The 23,187-nt window shown below is 40.1% G+C and overlaps 1 protein-coding gene across 1 annotated transcript in view; it reads left to right on the top strand.

The window, feature by feature from the left end:
* Nucleotides 1–909: 909 nt before the first annotated feature.
* Nucleotides 910–23,187, top strand: part of MAN2A1 (mannosidase alpha class 2A member 1) — a 68,788-nt gene continuing 46,510 nt past the window's right edge. The window contains exons 1-7 of the mRNA XM_070742943.1: nt 910–1,254; nt 1,391–1,532; nt 11,119–11,379; nt 15,477–15,621; nt 20,011–20,182; nt 21,168–21,295; nt 22,431–22,604. Of these exons, the coding sequence (XP_070599044.1) occupies nt 1,392–1,532; nt 11,119–11,379; nt 15,477–15,621; nt 20,011–20,182; nt 21,168–21,295; nt 22,431–22,604 (1,021 nt within the window). The 5' untranslated portion in view covers nt 910–1,254; nt 1,391. The remainder of the gene's footprint in view (nt 1,255–1,390; nt 1,533–11,118; nt 11,380–15,476; nt 15,622–20,010; nt 20,183–21,167; nt 21,296–22,430; nt 22,605–23,187) is intronic.

The raw sequence follows: 23,187 nt of genomic DNA, 5'->3' as shown, positions 1-23,187 counted from the left end.
AACAAGTATGGCCTTTTCTTCTAGCTATGAGCAGTCACTGACAAATGTGTCATCCTGTCAAACATAGAATGGTGGGTGTTGTTTTATTATTATTATTAACCTACGGAAATGAGAAAGAAAACGCCCCAATTTGCTTGATAAAAGGGCGAGTAGGCGGAAACATCAGGCTGTTAAGGGGGCACCTTGTTCTATCTAGCTTGAAAATAGTAGAGAAATGCCGGGCTTCTGCGCCGCCCACATCTGCCGTGCAAACTCGAAAGAAGTAACAGTTGAGGAGAAAGAGGTATACAGTACTGTACATAGAAATTGCAGCCGCAGCAGCTGTTGACCCCTTCCCAGTGTACAAAAAAAGGGCTCTGGCCCCGAAACGTTTGCAAAACTCTTTACTGTATTTCCTTGGATGATTTTTTTTCCCGCCCGCCCGCAGGAAAATGCCTCAAGTGTCGCTATGTCAGCCGTCTCGAGCGCGGCGGGACCCGCTACCTCACAAACCCGAGCTCGGTGGGCGCGTGTCCTAGTCACAAAACACACACACACACACAAAGCGCGTCAGACAAAGCAGCGGCGCGCGTATTAGGAAAGCGAATGGAATATAGCCTTCCGCGCACGCCCCGCTCCAGCTAAACGGTATTGGAGGGACTGAGGTGGGGTTTAATGGCAGAGCCTGCGCTCGCCACTCGGGCCTCCCTGCCTGGAGCGCCTCGCCGGCGAGCGCCTCGCTTGGAGCTACGCCGCCGGATCGGGCAGAGCGCGCGGCGCTCCAGCCTGAGATTGCCGTCATAGCCGCCACGGTTGCTGTTGTTGCTACGCGACGGGAGGGCGGGGAGGAGAGGGACGAGACTCCTCCTCGTTCCCTTCCTCGCGCCGCCTTGTGGGTTCGCGGAGCCGCTGCTCCTCGCTTCTCGCAGCCAGTCCTGCTGGAGAGAGGCGAAGGGAAGCTGGCGGGGCCGGGCTGGCGGCCGGGGTTTCGGTCTGTCGCAAGCCCGGGCGGATTTCCCTCTTGCCGGGCCCCTCTCCATCCGCTCCGACGGAACGCCAGTAGCGTCCGCACTCTTTCCGGCAATCCCCGGGCGGATATTACTTTACAACGGGGCTCTTTTCGGGGTCGAGGTTTGGACGTTCGGACTGGGGAGCTGAGCTGAGTTACGGCGCCGGTATTCGGAGACGGGTTGCGGGGCGACCCTTTGGTCCCGGCCCCGCTTTTGCAACTGTCCGGGCCCGGGAGGAACTTTCCTCCTTCCGGCTATCCGCCGGGTAGGCAGCGGGGCCGGGACTTTCCCCTCCAACGTGGCTACAACTTGACTGTTCGGAGCGGTCTTTGACGTTGGGCTGGTGCGCGCCGGAGGAGACCTGGAGCTGATCTCTCGGGCTTGTTTTCCGCCTGGTTTAGGATGGCGATGAAGCTGAGCCGGCAGTTCACCATCTTCGGCAGCGCGATTTTCTGCGTGGTGATCTTCTCCCTCTACCTGATGCTGGATCGGAGCCACCTGGACAACCCCAAGAACCACCGCCGGGAAGGCTCCTTCCCTCAGGTGAGCCGAGGGGACGGGAGCCGGCGCGGGGCGGCTTTGTTGGGATAGAAAAGGGAGACTCGCCTGGCAAAGCCGGGACGCTTTCGGGAAAAGGGGGGGGGGGGGAGAAAATGCAAAGCCTTCAGGCTGTTTAAAGGGGGGGGGGAAGTGGCGCGGATGACTCAAGCGGAGTAGGCACGTCTTCAGAAAGGAAGTGCGAGGGGGTTGGGGACTCTCGAGGAGAAAGGGAAACGGTGAACCTCAAGCCCTTCCATCAAAAGCGGGCTTGCGGGGGCTGTAAAGACGCTTACGCTTCCTTCTTAAGCTGAATCTTGACCGTTTCGGTTTAATTGTGGGGAGAGCGACCGAGCAGCCCCTTCTCTCTTTAGTAGATTTTCAATGGAAGTTCAACCTTAGTTGTTGTTACAGCAGGGGTCCCCAAACTAGGCAACTTTAAGACTTGTGGACTTCAATTCCCAGAATTCTCCAGCCAGCTATGCTGGCTGGAGAATTCTGGGAGTTGAAGTCCATAAGTCTTAAAGTTGTCAAGTTTGGGAGACCTCTGTTGTACAGGATAGACTTCACAGGAGCTGGAGTCCCAACTAAGTCCCAGAATCGGATTTTAAAGAAATATACTTGCCCTAGTCCCACACCGTGTGCCTATGAATGACACTGCCTTTTGGTACATCTCCAGGAGTTGACTATGGATGAAGAGTTAGGGGTGGGATTTCCCGAGAGGGGTCACTCTGGTGCCCTGTAGGAAAAAAGGGGGGAAACGTAGAAACATAAATGATTGAGGGCAGAAAAAGACTTCATGGTCCATCTAGTCTACCCTTATACTGTTTCCTGTATTTTATTTTATGATGGATATATGTTTATTCCAGGCGTGTTTAAATTCATTTACTGTGGATTTACCAACCACATCTGCTGAAAGTTTGTTCCAAGCATCTATTACTCTTTCAGTAAAATGATATTTTCTCACTTTGCTTCTGATCTTCCCCCCCAGCTAACCTCAGATTGTGCCCCCTTGTTCTTGTGTTCACTTTCTGAAATGTAGAGGAGGATAGGATGTTGGCTCTCAAAATATGTCAGCTGTTTTATCAGGTGCTCTTTCCTCCCGTGACTTTGAGAGGAAACTTGTGGAGGAAGTGTTAAGTTTGTTAAATTTAGTTTCACCACTGGAGTATAAACTGCTGGGTTTTTTCTTTTCTTTTACATTCTTACTTTAATTTGTGGATAATGGAGTAACATCCCCTTTCCAACAAAAAGGCTACATTCTTTTATGGCATGGTATAATATCTAGATTAATGGGTTTAATGGATAAACCCAGCCAGTTGTGTTTATTTATCACACAACTGTAGTTTTAAGACCCTTTGAGGGCCTGAAATTCTTTGGACAGCCTGTGTGATAGTTGGTAAGTGGAAGATTGGCCCAGCACTAGATCTGAACTCAGGAGTTAAGTGAAAGTAGAGAGTTTGAAATACTCTATCACTCTGATAATTAATTTGTAGCCTAGAAGTTAACAAAGTATGAAAGTTTAATGGCTTCTATAGCCGTTTTGTTCTGTGAATGAAAATAGAGTTGTATCCGGCATTGAGGTGGTAATTTATAGCATTGAGTTTCTACATTTAAAAAAAAAAGTAATGCTAACTTTGCTTGTTTTTGAACCAAGGCTGACAACATCTGCTACACTTAAAATATTATTTAGAACTGCCAGACTCTGGACCAGGGGTCCCCAAACATGCCAACTTTAAGATTTGTGGACAGCTATGCTGGCTGGAGAATTCTAGGACTTGAACTCCACAAATCTTAAAGTCGCCACGTTTGAAGATCTCTGCTCTGGACTATTTAGCAAACTGTATATGTATTACAAAATGTATTATACAGAGAAAGATTTATGGTCCTGCCTAATTTTGTGGTTCTAAAATTCCAAGTTCCTACCTTTTAAGGTTTATTTTTAGATTTTTTTTTAAAAAAAATCTTTTATAAATAACGCATGGTGATTAAGACTTTTTCCCCTCTTATTTTTCTCACAACAATCCTGTGAAGTGAATTGAACTGAAAGAGAGTGACTGTCCCAAAGTCACTCAGTGGGCTTTCATGTTGTGATGTAAAGCACACACCCCTCCCAATCTTTCTGGCACCAGGGACTGGTTTAGGAAGAAAAATGGTCTTCCATGGACAGGGATGGGACAGGGGAGGAGAATGATTTTGCATGCTATTTAGACCCTGTGCATTCACAGATGAAGCTTTGCTTGCTCACCTGCTGCTTGCGCAGCACGGTTTCTGATAGACCTCAGACCAGTACTGGTCCATGAGATGTTGTAAAGGGATCTTTCTTTTAAAAGTAAAAAAAAAAAGCAATTTAGTTCATATGTATTGCTTCCTGTGTTGAAGCATGCCAAAGTGGTTTACATAAAAACAAATTAAATATATTAAATTCAAAGAAAGCAGAATAACATTTAATAAAGCGTATTCATTAAAAAGATAGGGTAGTACTGTCGAAACGTATGTACTCATTTATGTAACACAGCGATTTTAAAATAAGTTGAATATGTGAGCTATAAACCTGTACGTTTCATGGTGTTTTGTGCTTAATAATAATGTTTTAGAAAGTTCGTCTTATTGTATTTTTGCAACAGTTTACATGGGGACTGAAGTTCTGTAAAAATTAGTTTGGAAACAAAAAGATTCAGGTGATTTTGTTGTGGGCAGTGTCTTCTATTTTGAAAGACCTGTTACTTGATAGACTGGAAATGATAAGTATCTCTTTACTGTTAACAGCTTTACAACTTTGACTAATTCTACCCTACAACATTGTAACACCAATAAATGCTGCCATCTGTTGAGAGAGTAATAGGAAATTCTTCCTATGAGAGAGAGCATTTTCAGTTAAAAGAACCAGTTAGGTTACTGAAGTCTGCATGTTCCCCTTTCTTGTCCATTATTATTTATCTCAGATAATTGAGTGCTGGGCCAAATAAAAGTATTTATATGCAGTGTTTAGCTAGAATTGGAACGTTGTTGGCTTACTTAACCCACAAGTTAGCATTATGATTGCTTAAAGCAAGAAAACATTAAGTACAGCCAGAGCAATAAAAAGAAGCTAAAATTTCTAGCTTAGTGTTTGCCTGTGGATAATATGATAGGCAGATGCTTAAGCTTGCTGAGAAATGGATATAAACAAACCTTCCAGGAATCTCTATTTGGCAGAACTGTGCAGCTGTAGATTTCAGTTATCTCCCTGACACAGGCCTCACAATGGCTTAGGTTGCATGCAAGCTGTAAACTTGCCTGGAGGCACAATCTGATTCAGAGCAGTAGATCAGGGCAGAATTCCAGCTTGCATTCACAGACAATAAACAGGGTAGATGTCTTGATGTTGCCTGGGTTGTAAGCTAACAAATTATAAATGCAGTGAATTTCATTAGGAACAGAAGCACACAGGTCATGTTGATATAGATAGTTTTACTTTGAAGGATGATACACAAGTTTTTTTTTAAAAGGGGGGGGAAATAGTTTTTTGTAAGGGTGACATTTAACTCGAATAACTTTTCATACTGTTAAAAAGTGACTGTTCTCTATTGTGAAATATCTGTATCTTGAAATACTTAGAATTTTAGTGGGATTTGAAATACATTTATTACAATTTTTTAAAGTCTTAGTTAATCTTATAAAAGTGAAGCCAATTTAAATAATGTTCACTATTGAATACATTCTACTTTGTCATCTGAATGGAATATTACATTGTCACTTTATTTTTTTATATCTATAACTGCTATAATTACCTAATTTACTAGTTTCTTCTCTATTCCAATGTTTTTAAAAGATTCAGTTTGTCACTATACCTTTTGGTATCTGATGCCTAAAACCAGTGGCAGTATTCCAAATAAGATCTGATCAGGGCAGAATTGAGTGGAACATTTACTTCTTGTGATCTGGACTCAGTGCCCTTTTTAATGGAATTCTTGTTCAAACAAGTCTTACTTCTAAGAGTTGCTATTATTCAACTTTTTCAATGTTAGGGGGTATTTTCACTTGAAAACAGGTTCCTATCTCTAAAAAAATATATGGATGCAAGATTGTGGCAACACTTAAAATAAAAAATTGTACTTACTATATCTGATGAGGATTTGAATTAAAGCATATTTAATTCTCGGTGCTTGAATTTCAGCCAAACCAATTCTGGAAATTCCTCTGATCTAACAATGTACCCCTGTGACATATTTTTGTGTGTGTGTTTGTGTGTGTATGTCCAAATGTATCAGCCAGAAACCATATTACATTTGCATTTTAAATGACTGATTATACTGTCCTTTAAAATAATTATAAAATGAATTAATGCCTGTGGAAGGAAGGATGTGTTCACATTTCCTGTAATAGTCCTGCTCTTATTGAAATACTGAGCTATCTCTTTACAAATGCTGGGATGTGGTGCAGATGGTGACAGAGTTAAGGGAGAAATGAGAAGATGAAAAGAGTGAACAAAGAAACAACCTTAGGAGTAGTCTCAAAGCAATCCAGGCACAATTGCTGAATAATCCAGACTGCTGCCATCTTGATGAGGGGCCTGTAACACCTTCTCAAGGTGGTTAGCTTATGGAAGCAGGCTTGAAGATGTAAAGCCAAGATCAGTGCATATACCAGAAGTGAACTGACCCCAATTAGGGGAAATTACTATTCTAAACCTTGAAAAATATGGCACACATTTAAAATGTATGTTTTAATTTGTCGTGTTAATTTAAGATAGTTTTGTATACTGAACATTTTAAACTGTTAAGATTAGTGTTTTGCCAAGCTGGGGGGGACGGGACATATGGCTGATACATGATTTTGTAATAGTTAAGCAGATTTTTTCTTTGACAATATATTAACAAGCTGTAAAATTTTAGGTGATCAGGTATCAAGCACAAAGTTACAAGATATTAATTTTATACCATATTTCCCTGAAAATGAGACAGGGTCTTAAATTTTTTGATCTCCAAAATATGACCTTGGCATTATCTGGGGGTGGGTGGGTGGGTTGTTTTATTATTTTTTGGGATCCTGGAGGCAGTCTAGGCTGTGAAATGTAGGTCTTACTGGAATATGGCATCTCTCAGCAGGTCTATTTAGTTCCAGTTCCAGCTCTAGCCATAGTGGGAAGCAAGCTTGCAGAGCAGCTGCTGCCCTGGCTGGGGTTTGAAAGCCACAGAGCCAGAGTTTGGGAGAGAGAAAGAAAGACTTCTGCTTTTGGCTGCATGCAAAGAAAGCAGCAGAAGTCTTACTTTCTCTCTCCCAAACTCTGCCTCTGCTGCTTCCAAACCCCAGCCAGGGCAGCGGCTGCTCTGCGAGTGCGTTTCCCGCTCTATGGTGATGGTCATTGGAGGTCTCACCTTCCCCCTGCTCCTCTCTGCTCCAATCTCTCTGCAGTCCCCCCCACCTGAGCAGAGTGCCTGCCAGCATGCCTGGGAAGCCCCTCTGCTTTGGCAATCACCAGATGGAATGGTGATTGAACTGGAGGACTCTTCTTAGGGACGAGAGCCTTGCAGGACCTTTGCCTGCACTTCCTTCCTACCAAAGGCCCAACTTACTGTTCCCAGATGCCCGGCAGTGAGGCACCGGGCAGCCACACCAAGGGCAGCCCTGACAGATGCAGCTCGGCCGTCCCGGCCACAACCTGTCCTCCCTCCCTGCAGCGGGGAGAGGGCCAGTCGGGGCCTCCGTAGGTGGTAACAGTAAGGGTAGCAGCAATATTTACAATGCCTCAGCTATCCACGCCAAGCAGAAGTAGAAGAAGCTCTTGGGTGGGTGGGGGAGCAGAGTGCACATAAGACCAGCACCAGGACAAGGAACCTTTTTGCTACATGCTGCATGCAAGAAATATCTCTCCCCTTTCGCTCCAAGAGGCTGCGCAGGCACAATGAGTCTCATGGAGACTCATTTCTGGTGGAGTTTAGAAGAAAGATTTCTTGAGTGCAGTGTGCAATCAAAAGGTTCCTTATTTTGATGCTGTGCCTTACGTGCACTCTTCCCTCCCACTCAGCCAAAAAAGTGGGGGAGGGAAGGAAGGAAGGAAGGAAGAAAGGCAAGTGCTTTTTCTCAGGCAGCCCAGGAGAGTTTCTTCCCCTTCCCGCTTTGCTCAAGCGATGGAGGTGAGAGTCAGTGGACATAACACAGAGGGATGCTATGGAGCTATGTGATGGGGCGGACTGCAAGATGCATGTCCTACCTGGGACTTGCAGCTCCATCATGTTTCTCAGAGAGAGAGAAGAAAGAGCAAGAGAGAAGCGGGTGCGTGCACACTTTGCAAGACTGGCTTGGATCCTCTGGGCTCTGCCTCTGGTGGCATTTTGAAACCGGCTCCTGCCTGCGAGGAACAGCAGGCGAGCCTTAATCCCTGCCTTGCTGCCTCCTTGCAAGCAGGAGTTCTTTGCCCAGGTTCGCCTGGTGCACCAGTTGCAGCCCTATCTGGATCAGGAGTCACTGCTCACAGTCACTCATGCCCTCATCACCTCGAGGCTCGACTACTTAATGCTCTCTACATGGGGCTACCTTTGAAAAATGTTCGGAAACTTCAGATCGTGCAGAATGCAGCTGCGAGAGCAATCATGGGCTTTCCCAAATATGCCCATGTCACACCAACACTCCGCAGCCTGCATTGGTTGCCGATCAGTTTCCGGTCACAATTCAAAGTGTTGGTTATGACCTATAAAGCCCTTCATGGCACCGGGCCAGATTATCTCCGGGACCGCCTTCTGCCGCACGAATCCCAGCGACCAGTTAGGTCCAACAGAGTGGGCCTTCTCTGGCTCCCATCAACTAAATAATGTCGTTTGGCGGGACCCAGGGGAAGAGCCTTCTCTGTGGAGGCCCCGGCCCTCTGGAACCAACTCCCCCCAGAGATCGGAATTGCCCCCACCCTCCTTGCCTTTCGTAAACTTCTTAAAACCCACCTCTGTCGTCAGGCATGGGGGAATTGAGATATCCCCTCTGCCCAGGTCTATACAATTTTTGCATGGTATGTTTGTGTGTATGTTTTGCTTTTTAATAAGGGGTTTTTAGTTACTTAAATATTAGATTTGTCATACGTTGTTTTATTGTTGTTGTGAGCCGCCCCGAGTCTGCGGAGAGGTGCGGCATATAAACAAACAAACAAACAAACAAACAAACAAACAAATTCAAAACGCTGGGCCAATCCCATGGGATGCTCATGCACCTGCCTCTCTCTCTCTCTCTCTCCCCCCCAGCCAATTGTGCCTGATGCAAAAACAGTCGCTCCCGGCATGTCCCTCCCCTTTCCCCAGAAAGTAGTGTTGGGGGGGGGGGGTTATTTTTTTGGGAGGCTTTTTTCAGTGCATGCACTGAAAAACCTAATTGGCCTTATTAAGGTGACATGTATTATATTTGGGGAAATACGGTAGGTGGAGGATTCCTTTTGTAATAACTTTCATAAATTATGGTAGTAGCTAGGAATTACATAGAACTGAAAATTTATCTTTTTGTCTAGTTTGCTTAATATACCACTAGGGGGCACAAAACAATACTTCACATGTATGACTTTCTAAACTTTTTCTTCAACATTGTAATATGGTACATAATTTCCTTTGATATTATCAATCTTTAAAGATTCAAATATGGTTTTAAAATATACGAATTATAGTACTTTCTTAAAAACCATCCACTAAATTGGAAGCTTAGTTCAATAGAAACTTCGAGTATGTTTAACAGATATTATAAAGATAAACTAGAAATCATATAAAATTGGAGAATTGCTTCAGATGGTGGCTGATAAGTCATGAAAATATTCTAAATACAGGCTACTTTCCCCAACCTTTTCTCCAGATATTTTGGATTTCAATTTCAATAAATCCCAGTCAGTTTAGTGAATGGTAGCACACAGAGGTGGGCTGCTAAGGTGGAACGGTGACATGTGCTTGTACCCGTGGCTCTGACTGCTAGCGGAGTCCAGTGCAATTCTGCTATTGCACCTGGGCAGGTAACGAAATCGCATGCGGAAACGCATGTGTGTGCCTGGCTTTGGGCCTAAGTAAGATTAGTACTTGCGGTTTTCTGGTTTCTAGCCTAATATATTAATCTCTACACCAGGAGCTGGTAACTTTAAACATTCAAGGAGCCATTTGGACCCGTTTCATATAGAAAAAGAAACACTGGGAGCCACAAAGCTTTTTCCCTTCCTGACTATTTCTTGAGTGGCCACAGAACTAGCATACGTAATTGAATTAAATCTTCTGTTTTCTTCTGAAACTTTTCTTTTCTTGGATTTATCCATGGTGGGACTACCAGGGGTTGAAAAGCTCAATAAGTCACGTGCTAGTGGGTATCACACACTGGCGATTGTGACTCACATTTTGAGCGACAGGGAGCCACAGCAGAGGGATGAAAGAGCCACATGTGGCTCCAGAGCTGCAGTTTGCTGACCCCTGCGCTACACCATTATATGAACATACTGTTGTTGAAAGAACAATACTGCTGCTCAGAATTTCTATATATCATATTGGGTCCCCAACCCTGGTTCATGGAATGGCACCGGTCAATGGCATGCCAGCAGTCAGGCCACCCAAACAAGCGAAACACTATCAGTAGGATATACACAGCATGCAAAACCGGCATTCCTCCGGTCCACGGAAATACCTTTCTCCCTAACGCCCCAAAGATTGGGGGCCACTGATTTATTTGATAGGAACAGGAAATATAGTGTACTGTATATGTCTATTTTACAAATGAAGAAAGTATAAGAAGTCTGTGTTTTTGTTAATCTGTTAATAATTCTTGCTAAAACCTGTAGTTGCAAATAAATATACTAAATGAAATGAAAAGAATATTCTTTTATGCAGGTAGAGCTACCTGTATATAACCGGTGCCACAGCAGGGAAAACAGTATGGTTGTTATGATAGGGGATTACGCTTTCAAAAATATGCATGTAACAGTAATAATACTGTGAGGAGATACAGTGAATCAACAAGGAATGTGTATCTACTTCCAGGAAAAATAAGAATATAGCTAAACCCTCACTAGCTAAAATTGTCTTAATCTGGGTTTTTTTTTCAAACTACATTAAGTAGTTCACTTACTCTATAAAATGTTTTGAGCAGATTGCATATCTAGACTGCAATTCTGTAGCTAAAAAAGGTTCCCTGAAAGGTTGCTAATTATTCCTTTTGATTTTCTTTTCCAACAATATTTTGTAATGTAACTAATTCATATCTTAATAAATAATGTCTTATTGTAGCCCACTAGGCTATTGTAATAGTATAATTTTGAATAAATTATTTTAATGGTAGGATAATTTGAGAACTGATTCTTGAATTCGTTGTGGATTTGGAAAAATGAAAATTAGGGGTGGTTGGGGTTTTTTTACGTTTGCAGCAAAATATGAGTATCACATTTGTTTGCTATTTCAGAACATTTCTAAATCCTACACGAATTCATTTGATTAAAGAATAAAAGAATCTTGAATACTGTTTCTTTTCTTAAAAAAAAGTTTCTTACACTGATTTGATGATAATTACAAGGTCTTTGCTATGATATTTAGAACAGGAAGAGGAAATAAATATATTCCTACTATTAAGATATTTGTATGTCTAATTATGTATTTTTCAACAGGGTCAGCTTTCAATACTGCAAGAGAAAATAGACCACTTGGAACGGTTGCTGGCGGAAAACAATGAAATTATTTCAAACATAAGAGATTCAGTGATCAATTTGAGTGAATCTGTCAAAGATGGACATCATAATCCAGACGTGTTGAACTTTAATCAAAGAAATTTTTCAGAAGTATTGCCAGTTGCCACTGCATATCTTTCAATTGATCCTGGAGATTGTCAGTTTGCTTCAAAAATTGGAAGTCAAGCGTCAGATGTTCAAGTAAGAATCAGTTGAATATTAGCTATTATCCTTCATATATTTTTAGTCTTCTGCCAAAGAAATATACTTTTGTGTAGCCTTTCAGATAGTTATGGTTGGATTCCTAAACTATGAAATAATTGACTAGTAGATTGGTCAAATATACACGCAGATATGAAATAACCGCAATTGCTAATGAAAGTGTACTATGATATGCAAATATGATTTAAATCAAACTCACATCATCACGGCAACATATTGGAACTTTCCCCCTCTTTGCTAAACTGGGCATGGGTGTGGCCAACATGTGATGCATTCAGCCCATGAGCCGAGAGTTTGACAGCACTTAAAGTAATGTATTCATTTGTAATATGTGCAGTTTTTGCATATATGTATAAACCGGGTAGATTTGCTAATGACTTTTCCCCTTTTTTAAAATTATAATTTGGGACATTCATTTCAGATTGAGTGACTGTTATTGTTCGATACAGTTGATCTCTAGTGAATGAGAAATTGTATTTAAGCACAACGTAAATGTTAGAATGACTATTTCATAGAAATTTTTTTACAATGCTTTTGTCTGAATGATCTGAATTATTTTTAAAAAATTGTGGATTATAATTAAAAATAACCCCTTCTTCCTATCTGCAAATTTTATTATATTGATGTTTATGATGCCAAATATTAAAGTAAGACGTGTTTTAGGGATTACAGGTAGTCCTTGATTTACAACCACAATTGAGCTCAACACTTCTGTTATTAAGTGAAGCATTTGTTAAGTGAGTTTTGCTCTATTGTATAACCTTTCTTGCTACAGTTGTTAAATGAATTACTTCAGTAGTTAATAACAATTGTTAAGTGAATTTGGTTGCCCCATTAAAATTTGCTAGCGAGAAGGTCGCAAACAATGATCACATGACCTTGGGACCCAGCAACAGTCATAAATAGCATCTGAATTTTAATCACGTAACCATGGAGATGCTGTAAAGGTTATAACTGAAAAACGGTTGTAATTCACATTTTTCAGCACCATTGTAACTTTGAATGGGCACTAATAATAATAATAATAATAATAATAATAATAATAATAATAATTTAATAGATTTGTATGCCGCCCCTCTCCGACGACTCGTGTCTTAACACTAAACAGTGTTAAGTCAAGGACTATCTGTACTTATTGTGGGAATGCTTATATTTTTGAGAATATTTGAAAATAAAGCAGTAGTAGAGGCTAATAGCCAGAAATTTGACTTTTTATTTTAAATTGTTGTGCAAAACTAATCTCTGACAGCTGTTTTTTCTGGCCATATATCCTATCATTCCCTTAGTTTTCTTCCTTCCAGGTTCCTGAAAGTCTGATATTTTCTTTTTCCCAGAATTTCCTCTTACATTTTTCCTATAAGTGGTTGGGATCCACCACTATTAGATCCTTGTTGTTCTGAGATCAAGATGGCACATCCAGTTATGAGTCAAATTAGTGTTTTGCATATCTTTTTCCAATATTAGAGGAGCTCAATAAATTACCGACAATGACTTGCTCAATAAAATTAAAAAAATATTCATGAGTTTTACAGCTTAACTGTTGAGAGGCCAATTTGCAAGGAGGGTAGAGAGGATAGTATGAAGAAAATGGGACTAAGTTTTTCTTGATATTTGTCCCCTGGATTTCTCCGAGACCGCCTTCTGCCGCACGAATCCCAGCGACCGATTAGGTCCCACAGACTGGGCCTTCTCTGGGTCCCGTCAACTAAACAATGTCGGTTGGCGGGCCCCAGGGGAAGAGCCTTCTCTGTGGCAGCCCCGACTCTCTGGAACCAACTCCCCCCAGAGATTAGAACTGCCCCTACTCTCCTTGCCTTTCGTAAGCTCCTTAAAACCCACCTTTGTCGTCAGGCATGGGGGAACTGAGACATCTCCCCCGGGCATATACAATTTATGCATGGTATGTTTGTATGTATGTTTGCTTAGTAAATGGGTTTTTTAAAATATTTTAAACTATAATTTAGATTTGTCATGAATTGTTTTATTTTGTTGTGAGCCGCCCTGAGTCTGCGGAGAGGGGCGGCATACAAATCTAAATAATAAATAATAAATAAATAAAACTTTAAATTTTATTTCTTGAATTGTCTGTTTGAGGGTTTACAATACACTTTCTATTCTGTTCTCTTGTGACATAGTTTCTCATACTTTTGGAAGTATGAACTGCAGATATTACAAATGAAATTTGTGGCCAAAGGTATTCTAATGGCTGCACATCACCCAGGAGCCTCATGTTAGGCAGCCATGTTCTATATGTTGGCTAGTATTTCATATCATTCAAAGCTTTTGTAGGAACAGTCATTTAAATACATTCAAATCAAATTTATTGAAATGCCAGGCCTTGTATCAGGATAATTTCTGAATATATATATTTAGCAGCTGTGATTACACAAATTAAAATAATTAGGCATTTCCTAGAATGATTTATTTGGATATGCATTTGTATGATTTGCTTTACTGGGATTGCAGTTCATTGCAGTGTCATCAACTTCTGAAATGTATGTAGATGACAGTGCTACAACTTTCATTATTAAAGGGAAGTTTAAATGTAAGTTTATTGGATTTATATGCCGCCCCTCTCCAAGGATTCCGAGGAACATAATAGCTTCTTCCTTATACTATTGGGACTAACATTCCTTAAATTCCTGGCCAGCTATGATTCAGAATATTGGGGGAATTCCAACTTTCTCTCATTGTGAGATTTACTGTATTTTTCAGTGTATAAGATGACCCCTCTCAAAAGTGGGTGGAAATGTCTATGCATCTTATAGAGAAAATGTTACCGAAGCCCCTTCCCTGAACCCTGGGGATGGCAAAAAATGGCCCTGCAGCCCTATTGGAAATTTCTTTCTGAATATCTGGTTGGCCCATTGGGCCATTTTTTGCTCTCCCCAGGCTTCAGGAGACTTCTGAACCCTGGGGACCGCGAAAAACAGCCCAATGGGCCTATCAGTAGTCTGGAGACTTCAGTGAGGCCTGTGCATGCAGGGCGCCAGTGTGAAGGTTGTGTGCATGCACGGGCAGCAGAGAGGGTTGTACGCATGTGGACAGATAGACCAGATATTATGGATCTGGGCAAGCGCACCCTTTTGGCACCGGAGCCGAAAAAAGTGTGCCATCACTGCTATGGGACACTAATGCAGTTTTAAGAACCCAAGCATTAATGCAATGAATATTATTTATTCATGATCATTAGTGTGACATTAAGTGATACTTGAATATTTTTATATGCACAAAATAAATATGTGTATTTGTGTATTTTATTTATTTATTTATTTATTTTTTCAATTTTTATGCCGCCCTTCTCCTTAGATTCAGGGCGGCTTACAACATGTTAGCAATAGCACTTTTTAACAGAGCCAGCATATTGCCCCCGCAATCCTGGTCCTCATTTTACCCACTTCGGAAGGATGGAAGGCTGAGTCAACCTTGAGCCGGTGATGAGATTTGAACCGCTGACCTACAGATCTACAGTCAGCTTCAGTGGGCTGCAATACAGCACTCTACCTGCTGCGCCACCCCGGCTCTATTTTAATGGTTGTTGGAAGAATTAGTGAAACACTAGGAATGTTGGATATAAAATATGTGTATGTTTATAAAAGATGGATGAATGGCATACTTTTACTATGGCCAATCATATAAGTACAATATTCAGTTTATGATATCTAGACAAATCATGTTTATATAAAAATCTAGGAAAAGTATTCGTTGAATGTAGTTTTCAAACAGAATTCTGGAACGAGGAGCTTTGTTTATTTATTTGTTTGTTTATTTATCCATCCATGCCTTAAGGTCTTTGTTGGCACAACTGCCCAGATAATTGTGTGGTGTGCCCTTGCTTGCTTCCTAGGCCTGAGGGAGAGTGACTGACTCAAAGTTACTTAGTCAGCTTTACGCCTAAGGCAAGACTGGAACTCATGGTTCCTAGTCCATTGCCTTTTATCTCCAGATCAACTGACATCAATGATTTGTTTGAACTTTGTTTAATAGTAAATTGATAGCCATAACCATACTTGCAGAACTATGTGCACCAACCTCTTAGTTTTATATATCATGATTATTCTTTTTATGCATTTTAGATGCTGAAAGTCTATGACATTCTTCCTTTTGATAATCCAGATGGTGGAGTTTGGAAGCAAGGGTTTGACATCACTTATGATGAACATGAGTGGGATGATAAGCCTCTTCAAGTTTTTGTTGTACCTCACTCACATAATGATCCAGGTAACATTTCAGAAAGCTTCAAAATATGCTTGGGGCAAACATATTTGTGTCCTCAGCTCCATGAAAAATAATGCTTTATCATTAAATAGTTCTTTTTTATTAATGTATTTTCTTTGATTTCACTGCTACTAAAAATACTTTATATGTTACAGAATCAGGTAGGTAATCACTGTAGCTGGCTAGATTTCAGTACAGATTGTACATAAATAACCAAATGAGCACAAATGAGAGACCACTGATATACTAAACTGTTATTACAGCATTCACAACAATTTCTATTTGCCTTAATCTTTCAGCCTACCACCAATAAACTCTGGATAGGATTTTACAGTTCAGTATAAAGGGATCGCACGATATGGTTCTGCTGGCACTGGCTGCAAGGCAGTAGCCAGTAAATACAGGGTTTGCTGACAATAGACTCAAATAAGGGTGAATGCCAAAAAGGGTTTCTTTCATTTTGAGTAAATATTAAGAAAATTGCAGGAGAAAAAGAAAATATGCCAGACTACATGATCTCCTCCTGTCAAGACTCCAAAAATGATGGCAAAAGGGCCCCCCTGCAACTGGCTGACAATAGCATAATGCCAGTGGTGGGTTTCAAATAATCCCATCACCAGTTCACTAAAAATGTATACGGGTACATGTACACACATACCTTCCACACAGCTTCAGGCATGCATGGCTTCCACCACATGGCAAGGCTCGACCAAACAGCCTTTCAAGGCCTGATCCCCTCCATCACTGCTCTCTGGGGCAGTGGCTGCTTCTCCCCCCACTGCTGGGAGAGCGTCTTGTGCAATTTAGCAGCTGTGAACATCTAGCAGCATTTTCCTCTTAAGTTCCATCCGGAAATCACTGCCGTATAGAGGAGCAGCACCCATGTTGAATGCTGTTTCTCTTAGCCTCAGCCCTTTCCTGGTGGGACTTATTTATTTATTCCATTGTTTTTATGCCACCCTTCTCCTTAGACTCAGGGCGGCTTACAACTTAGGGGAAAGCAGCAGCTCACAGCTGCTGAATTGCACAAGATGCTGTCCCAGCCTGAGCAGCAGCAGAGAGAAGCAACTGCTGCCCTGGAGAGCAGAGATGGAGTGCAAGCAATCAAGGCTAGTAAGAGATGGAAGAAGCAGCTGCAAGATATCTGCTGCAGCGCTTTCCAGATGGGACTTCTTACAGGTAAGAAGAACTGTCTGGTCCATTCCCAAACTGCTTTGGTTCTCCCTGCTCCCAAACCATCCCCACACAGCCCTTTGGCCTAGTGTGGCAGGCCAAACAAAGGCCGGGGTGGCAGTAGCATGCAGATGGAGGCCTGGGACAAGGCCCTGGAGCCTCCGCCTGCTTGCTGTTTGCCTTGGCTCCGGCCTTGTCCCAGGCCTCCATCTGCATGCTACTGCCACCCCGGCCTTTGTTTGGCCTGCCATACTAGGCCAAAGGGCTGTGTGGGGATGGTTTGGACTCCCAGCCGAGGCAAACAGTGAGTGGTCAGAGGCTCTGGAGCAAGGCCAGAGCCAGGGAATGGTGCATCCCTGGGCCCTGACCCAGGGAAAACGGGCAGCATTTTTACGTTTGGTGTATAGAGCAGGCGATGTGCAAAGGCGGGGCACAAAGATTAGTTGGGCCACGTGGCAAAGGCAAGATATATAAGGTGGGGCAGAGTAGGGTGGGTGGGGTGAGCAGATGGGTTGGGCAAGCAAGTGGATGGGGTGGTATTTGACAGGTCTCCGAACTGGCTAAATACTACCTCTGCGTAATACTTTCCCAGATTGTTAGATCTTTGCCAAGGTTTACAGTACCTGAGAGCTTTTGTCACTATTGTATGCTTTTTAAAAGAACCAAGAGTATAAACCACACAACATCTGGAGATGCCTTGGTGGCACATTGCATTGCTTTTTTCTATTAAGGAATAATAGTATTCTAAAACAGTGCTTCCCAACCTTGGTAACTTGAAGATATTTGGACTTCAACTCCCAGAAATCCCCAGCTAGAAAATGCTGGCTGGGGACTTCTGGGAGTTGAAGTCCAGATATCTTCAAGTTGCCAAGGTTGGGAAACACTGTTCTAAAAAGAATACTCTGCAATATCGTAAGCCTTAAGAAGATTCAGACTACTGTATTCACATAAACATTCTAGGTCTTTCGATCTTATTTAAATGAGCTCACATAATACAATAGCTTGTTTGCACATTGCATTAAGAGTTATGCCATATTAGTTAAACCCAATTCCATATTTCAAATAGCTTGTTATATAAAGATTTAAGTTATTTGAAAAAATAATTCAAATGTTAAATTATAGATGCCAACACTTACCAAATTAATAATGGTTATTGCACTCTCATTACTATACAACTAGATCCTTGCATTTAATAAATGCATTTAGAATCATGGGATATCTGTGGAAATTTAAATCTGTGGTCTGAGTCTTGCATAATTACAGCAACTATATTTTAATGGAAAAAATAAATGACAAAATCTGAAAGGGAGCAAATTTGAGAGAGGTTCATAAGGATAAAATAACTTTGTTTTACAAAGGAAATTTCAATAGTAAAACCAAGAAAATAAATAAGTAAATTATATAAATCTAAAGGGCAGCTTTTGGAAATAAAGAGGTCATATGGTCACTGTATCCATAATTCAAGACTTTAATGCCAACAGCTGACATGATTTTCAGGACCTATACACAATAGTTCCTAATGCTTTTCTACTTCCTTTTATGTTTGCCTTTAGTGGTTAACTTGACCAAAAGAGGGCATATTAAATAAAAGCTGAGTAGCAGTGGATTGGCAAGACATAACATTTATTTCATTTTGTTCTGCTTTGCTTTACTAATTCTTGTTCCAGAAATTCTGACAGATATTTGACATTTATTTTTAGTTATTTTTTCAATACAATGGTTACCTGACATTTCTAGTCCCTATATATATAAAAAAAGAAAAATGTTTGTACTGTATTTTTAAAAAATCAACCATTATTTTGTGTGTGTAATAGAATATTATTGTACAATTCAGATAGATATAATAGTCATAAATATCATTGTAAGCTGTGAAAAGAAACCAACATCTTTTATATCAATTTATTTTAATTCAGTTCTTAATTTTGCGCATACATCTCATTCTTTCCAGATTAGTATTTTATATTCCTCTTTATGTTAAATTGTGTTTCTATGTTTCTACTTAGTTTCTAGCGTAAGAAAATAATTTTCATTTTAGTACAAGTGAATAAAACTTCAAAGACTTAATTAAATTAAATTTCACCACTGAAATTACATTTAGGTTTTTTATTGATTTTTATATAACATTTGTTTCCATTTGCATTGACTTTGTGGAGGGTTTTTTGCCTTCATTGTGTGCAGCAATAACAGGGTGATTTGATCTCTTAGTGGCTACTGTTTTGCTCTCAGATTTCTAAGAAAGTGTTAAGAGCACTAAGAAAATAAAAAAATCTGCATGTATTTGCTGAGAAAATAGTTTATTACTTCCTCTTACTGATATGGCTGGAGTAATGAAACAAATCCAACATAGGCACACTTTTATTGCGTAAGTTGTTAATAACAAATGGCAGTTGAACTGAAGTGAACCCCCTTGGTACTTTTTGTTAGTATTAAATAAAAATTAATACTTTCTTCTGCTTTAAACTTTTAAAGCAGTTGACTTCCTCAATAAGATATTACCATTATTACCATAGTTTATGATTTCAAAATGTTTCCAAGTTATTTTAAATATAGATATACAGTAGTATCTCTACTTACGAACTGAATTTGTTCCATGACCAGGTTCTTAAATAGAAAATTTTGTAAGAAGCAATTTTTCCTATAGGAATCAATGTAAAAGCAAATAAAGCGTGCAATTGGGGAAACACAGGGAGGGTGAAGGCCCTGTTTCCTCCCAGGAGATTCCTAGAGATTCCTTATTTCATTCCGTGGCCAGGTTCTTAAGTAGAAAAGTTTGTAAGAAGAAGCAATTTTTCCCATAGGAAAAGCAAATAATGCGTGTGATTGGGGAAACCACAGGAAGGGGGGAGGCCCTGTTTCCTCCCAGGAGATTCCTAGAAGGGCCCCATGGAGGCTTTTCCCTGTCTTTTCTAGTTACAGTTTCGGAGGCTCGGGTTTGTAAATGGAAAATGGATCCTTAGAAGAACCAAAAAAATCTTGAACACCCGGTTCTTATCTAGAAAAGTTCGTAAGTAGAGGTGTTCTTATCGCTATACTTCAAAATCTATATTCAGTTCAGGTTTGCAAGGCGGTCACAGTCTACTTTTTGTTAATGTCTAGTTTTTTTAGTCAGGATTATATTTTTGTTATGCAAACAGCAGTGATGGTTCTTTTTGGGAAACCCTGATATTATTACCATGTATTCAGTTTAATTTGTTCAGCATGTGCTATTATATTTAATAGGTTGGCTGAAGACATTTGATGACTACTTCAGAGATCAGACACAACACATTCTCAATAACATGGTTCTTAAACTTCAAGAAGATAAAGGAAGGAAATTTATGTGGTCTGAAATCTCTTATTTTTCGAAGTGGTGGGATGGAATAGATAGTCAGAAGAAGGATGCTGTAAAAAGGTCGGGATATTTTAATATTGCGTGTATATATTTTCTTTCATCCTATTATACACCCTAGTAAAAAAAACAACCCACATCAGTATTCATTGTCATTGTGACCCATTTATATATAGGTTTGTAAATTACACTGTTCTAATACATAACTAGACTTGGCCTTTATTTCGTAAAGCACAATTTAGTTTCATTTCTTTTTAATGTTATGATTAAATTACCAAGCTTCATAAGTGAACACTTTGGAATAGAAATGTTAGTTATAGCCAATGTCATTTCTCTTATAAAAATAGTGATGCTGGTTCAGTTCAAAATAAAGTTTCAATGAAATAATTTGGCTGTCTACTGAAATTCCATTATTAATATTCACTTAATCTAGACTTTTAATAAAGCAAGCAAGTTTCTCCCAACAGACATAGTATGATAACTAAATCCACATTTCTGTATTGTTGGTAACTCACATCATTTTAATTCCAAGTCAGTGGAATAAAAAGGAAAGAATAGAGGGGGAAAATGAAACAAGATAAAGGAACTATAATAGACTTACCACAAGATCTAATTGATTCAGTTGTAGTCTTTGCATCTCATGTCATCAATAAATGTCAGTCTACACCTGCATGTACAGATGTATCTATCAGTATTTTCTGATCCATGCAATCATGTTTCCTAGTTTCTTAAAAAGAAACTTAAGTTAGATATTGAAGAGGTGAGCCAGTGACTAAATTCACCCCCAAACCCAATTTTAACACTGCAGAATTATTCTTAGAGGATACTTTAATTCTTCTCTCAACTTTACATAATCTTTACCATATTGTAAAATTAGGGGTCATACATTTTTCTAATAAAGATGATACAAGTTCTTTTCTTTTCTTTTCTTTTTTGAGAAATGAAATACTTGCTATCAGTATTTAAAGATGACTGGTTGACTGGTTGAATTATTATTTATAAACAAGCAATATTACAGATGATTTTAAAATGTAAACATATATTTCAGGTTAATAGAAGATGGCCAATTTGAAATTGTAACAGGAGGTTGGGTCATGCCTGATGAAGCTTCTTCTCATTATTTTGCTTTAATTGACCAAATGATAGAAGGACACCAGTGGCTAGAGAAAGCTATAGGTAGGTCCACTTAATTTTTGTCTTGTGAATTTTGCCAGCTCTTCCATTTGACTACAGAGGTTTAAGCAATGAATGAATCAATTATTTTCCTTTATAAATTGTCAAACCACAATTGCCAAAATGTATGTAATATGCTTAATTGGGTTTATAGTAGAAACAGATGTCAGTAAAAACACTTGGAGAACTCTTTGCCTAAACGTTATTGCAGTAAGTTCACTGTGGCTTCTGAATTAGTATAGTAATATATTTATTTATTTATTTAATTTATTTGATTTTTATGCCGCCCTTCTCCTTAGATTCAGGGTGGCTTACAAAATGTTAGCAATAGCACCTTTTTAACAGAGCCAGCATATCGTCCCCACAATCCGGGTCCTCATTTTACTCACCTTGGAAGGATGGAAGGCTGAGTCAACCTTGAGCCAGTGATGAGTTTTGAACTGCTGACCTGCAGATCTAGCAATCAGCTTTAGTGGCCTGCAGTACTGCACTCTACCCATTGTGTCACCTCGGCTCTTGAGTTTTTAGTGCTATTTTTTCTGTCTGTTGTTGATTATTCAAGTTGAGAAGAGAGTAGTTTTGAAATTTGGAGCCCGCCATGTTCACAGGCTGTCCTGTAGGGACTCTTATCCTCCTAATGTTTTATTACTGCATTTTTAAAAAAATAAAAGGCTGCCCTGCTGCAGATTAAAAGACTGCACTTATTTTTATTCTTTAAAAATATAAATGGTAGGAAATCAAGATAGGTAACATTCATTTTGTATGCCTGCAGTTTTCAGTGTGTCTAATTTCTTGGAAATTTAATAATTTGTGTTTGTAGAAAAAATGTAATTTTACATTTGGTGTGTGTGTGGTTGTATAGCACCTTTACTTCATACTTGGGTTCTCCAGACAGTTTCTTCCTTATCCATGTAATCATATTTCCTGCTCCACTGAAAAAGAAACAAAGCTTTCTAAGAGGCAACAATTTATCTTTTAGGATTTTTTGTTTGCTTTAGAATTGACTATATATGTCAACTATTCCAATTTGTGCACCAGCCCCAAATATTGGGAATCCCTTGTTAATGTGTAAGAATAAATGTTGTGTGTTTATATAGTCTGGCATTATGTTGCTTTCAACACACATTCTTTTTATTAGGAGTAAAGCCAAAATCTGGCTGGGCAGTTGATCCATTTGGACATTCACCAACTATGGCTTATCTTCTAAAACGTGCTGGATTTTCCAATATGCTAATACAGAGAATTCATTATTCAGTTAAAAAACATCTTGCAACACAGAAGGCATTAGAATTTTTTTGGAGACAGAATTGGGGTAAGTAACAAATGTCATTTGGCGGGACCCAGGGGAAGAGTCTTCTCTGTGGTGGCCCCAAACCTCTGGAACCAGCTCCCCCCAGAAATAAGAATTGCCCGCACCCTCCTTGCCTTTCGTAAACTTCTTAAAACCTACCTCTGTCGTCGGGCATGGGGGAATTGAGATATCCCCTCCCCCCAGGTCTATACAATTTATGCATAGTATGTTTGTGTGTATGTTTTGCTTTTTAATAAGGGGTTTTTAGTTACTTAAATATTAGATTTGTCATATGTTGTTTTATTGTTGTTGTGAGCCGCCCCAAGTCTGCGGAGAGGGGCGCCATACAAATCAAATCAAATCAATCAATATTATATTGCAATAAATAGTTTTGAGTCCTTGGTGCTCGCTGAACTTCATTATTTGCTTGCAGACATTTCATTGCCCTACTAACTTATATCCTCGGTGTAAGTGTAAGGTTTGCTGCCTACATGGAAGCTTGTCTTGCCAAGTTTGGTGGGGGTGCGGTTTTCCCCTTGGTCATTCCTTGAATAAGTATATTTTTCTCCTTGATTGTTTGTCTGGTGATAATCCTTGCTTAATC

The sequence above is a fragment of the Erythrolamprus reginae genome, chromosome 2 (assembly GCF_031021105.1).
Source record: "Erythrolamprus reginae isolate rEryReg1 chromosome 2, rEryReg1.hap1, whole genome shotgun sequence".
Lineage (NCBI taxonomy): Eukaryota > Metazoa > Chordata > Lepidosauria > Squamata > Dipsadidae > Erythrolamprus > Erythrolamprus reginae.
Note: the sequence above shows the minus strand (reverse complement) of the source record. Positions and strands in the feature narration are given on the sequence as shown.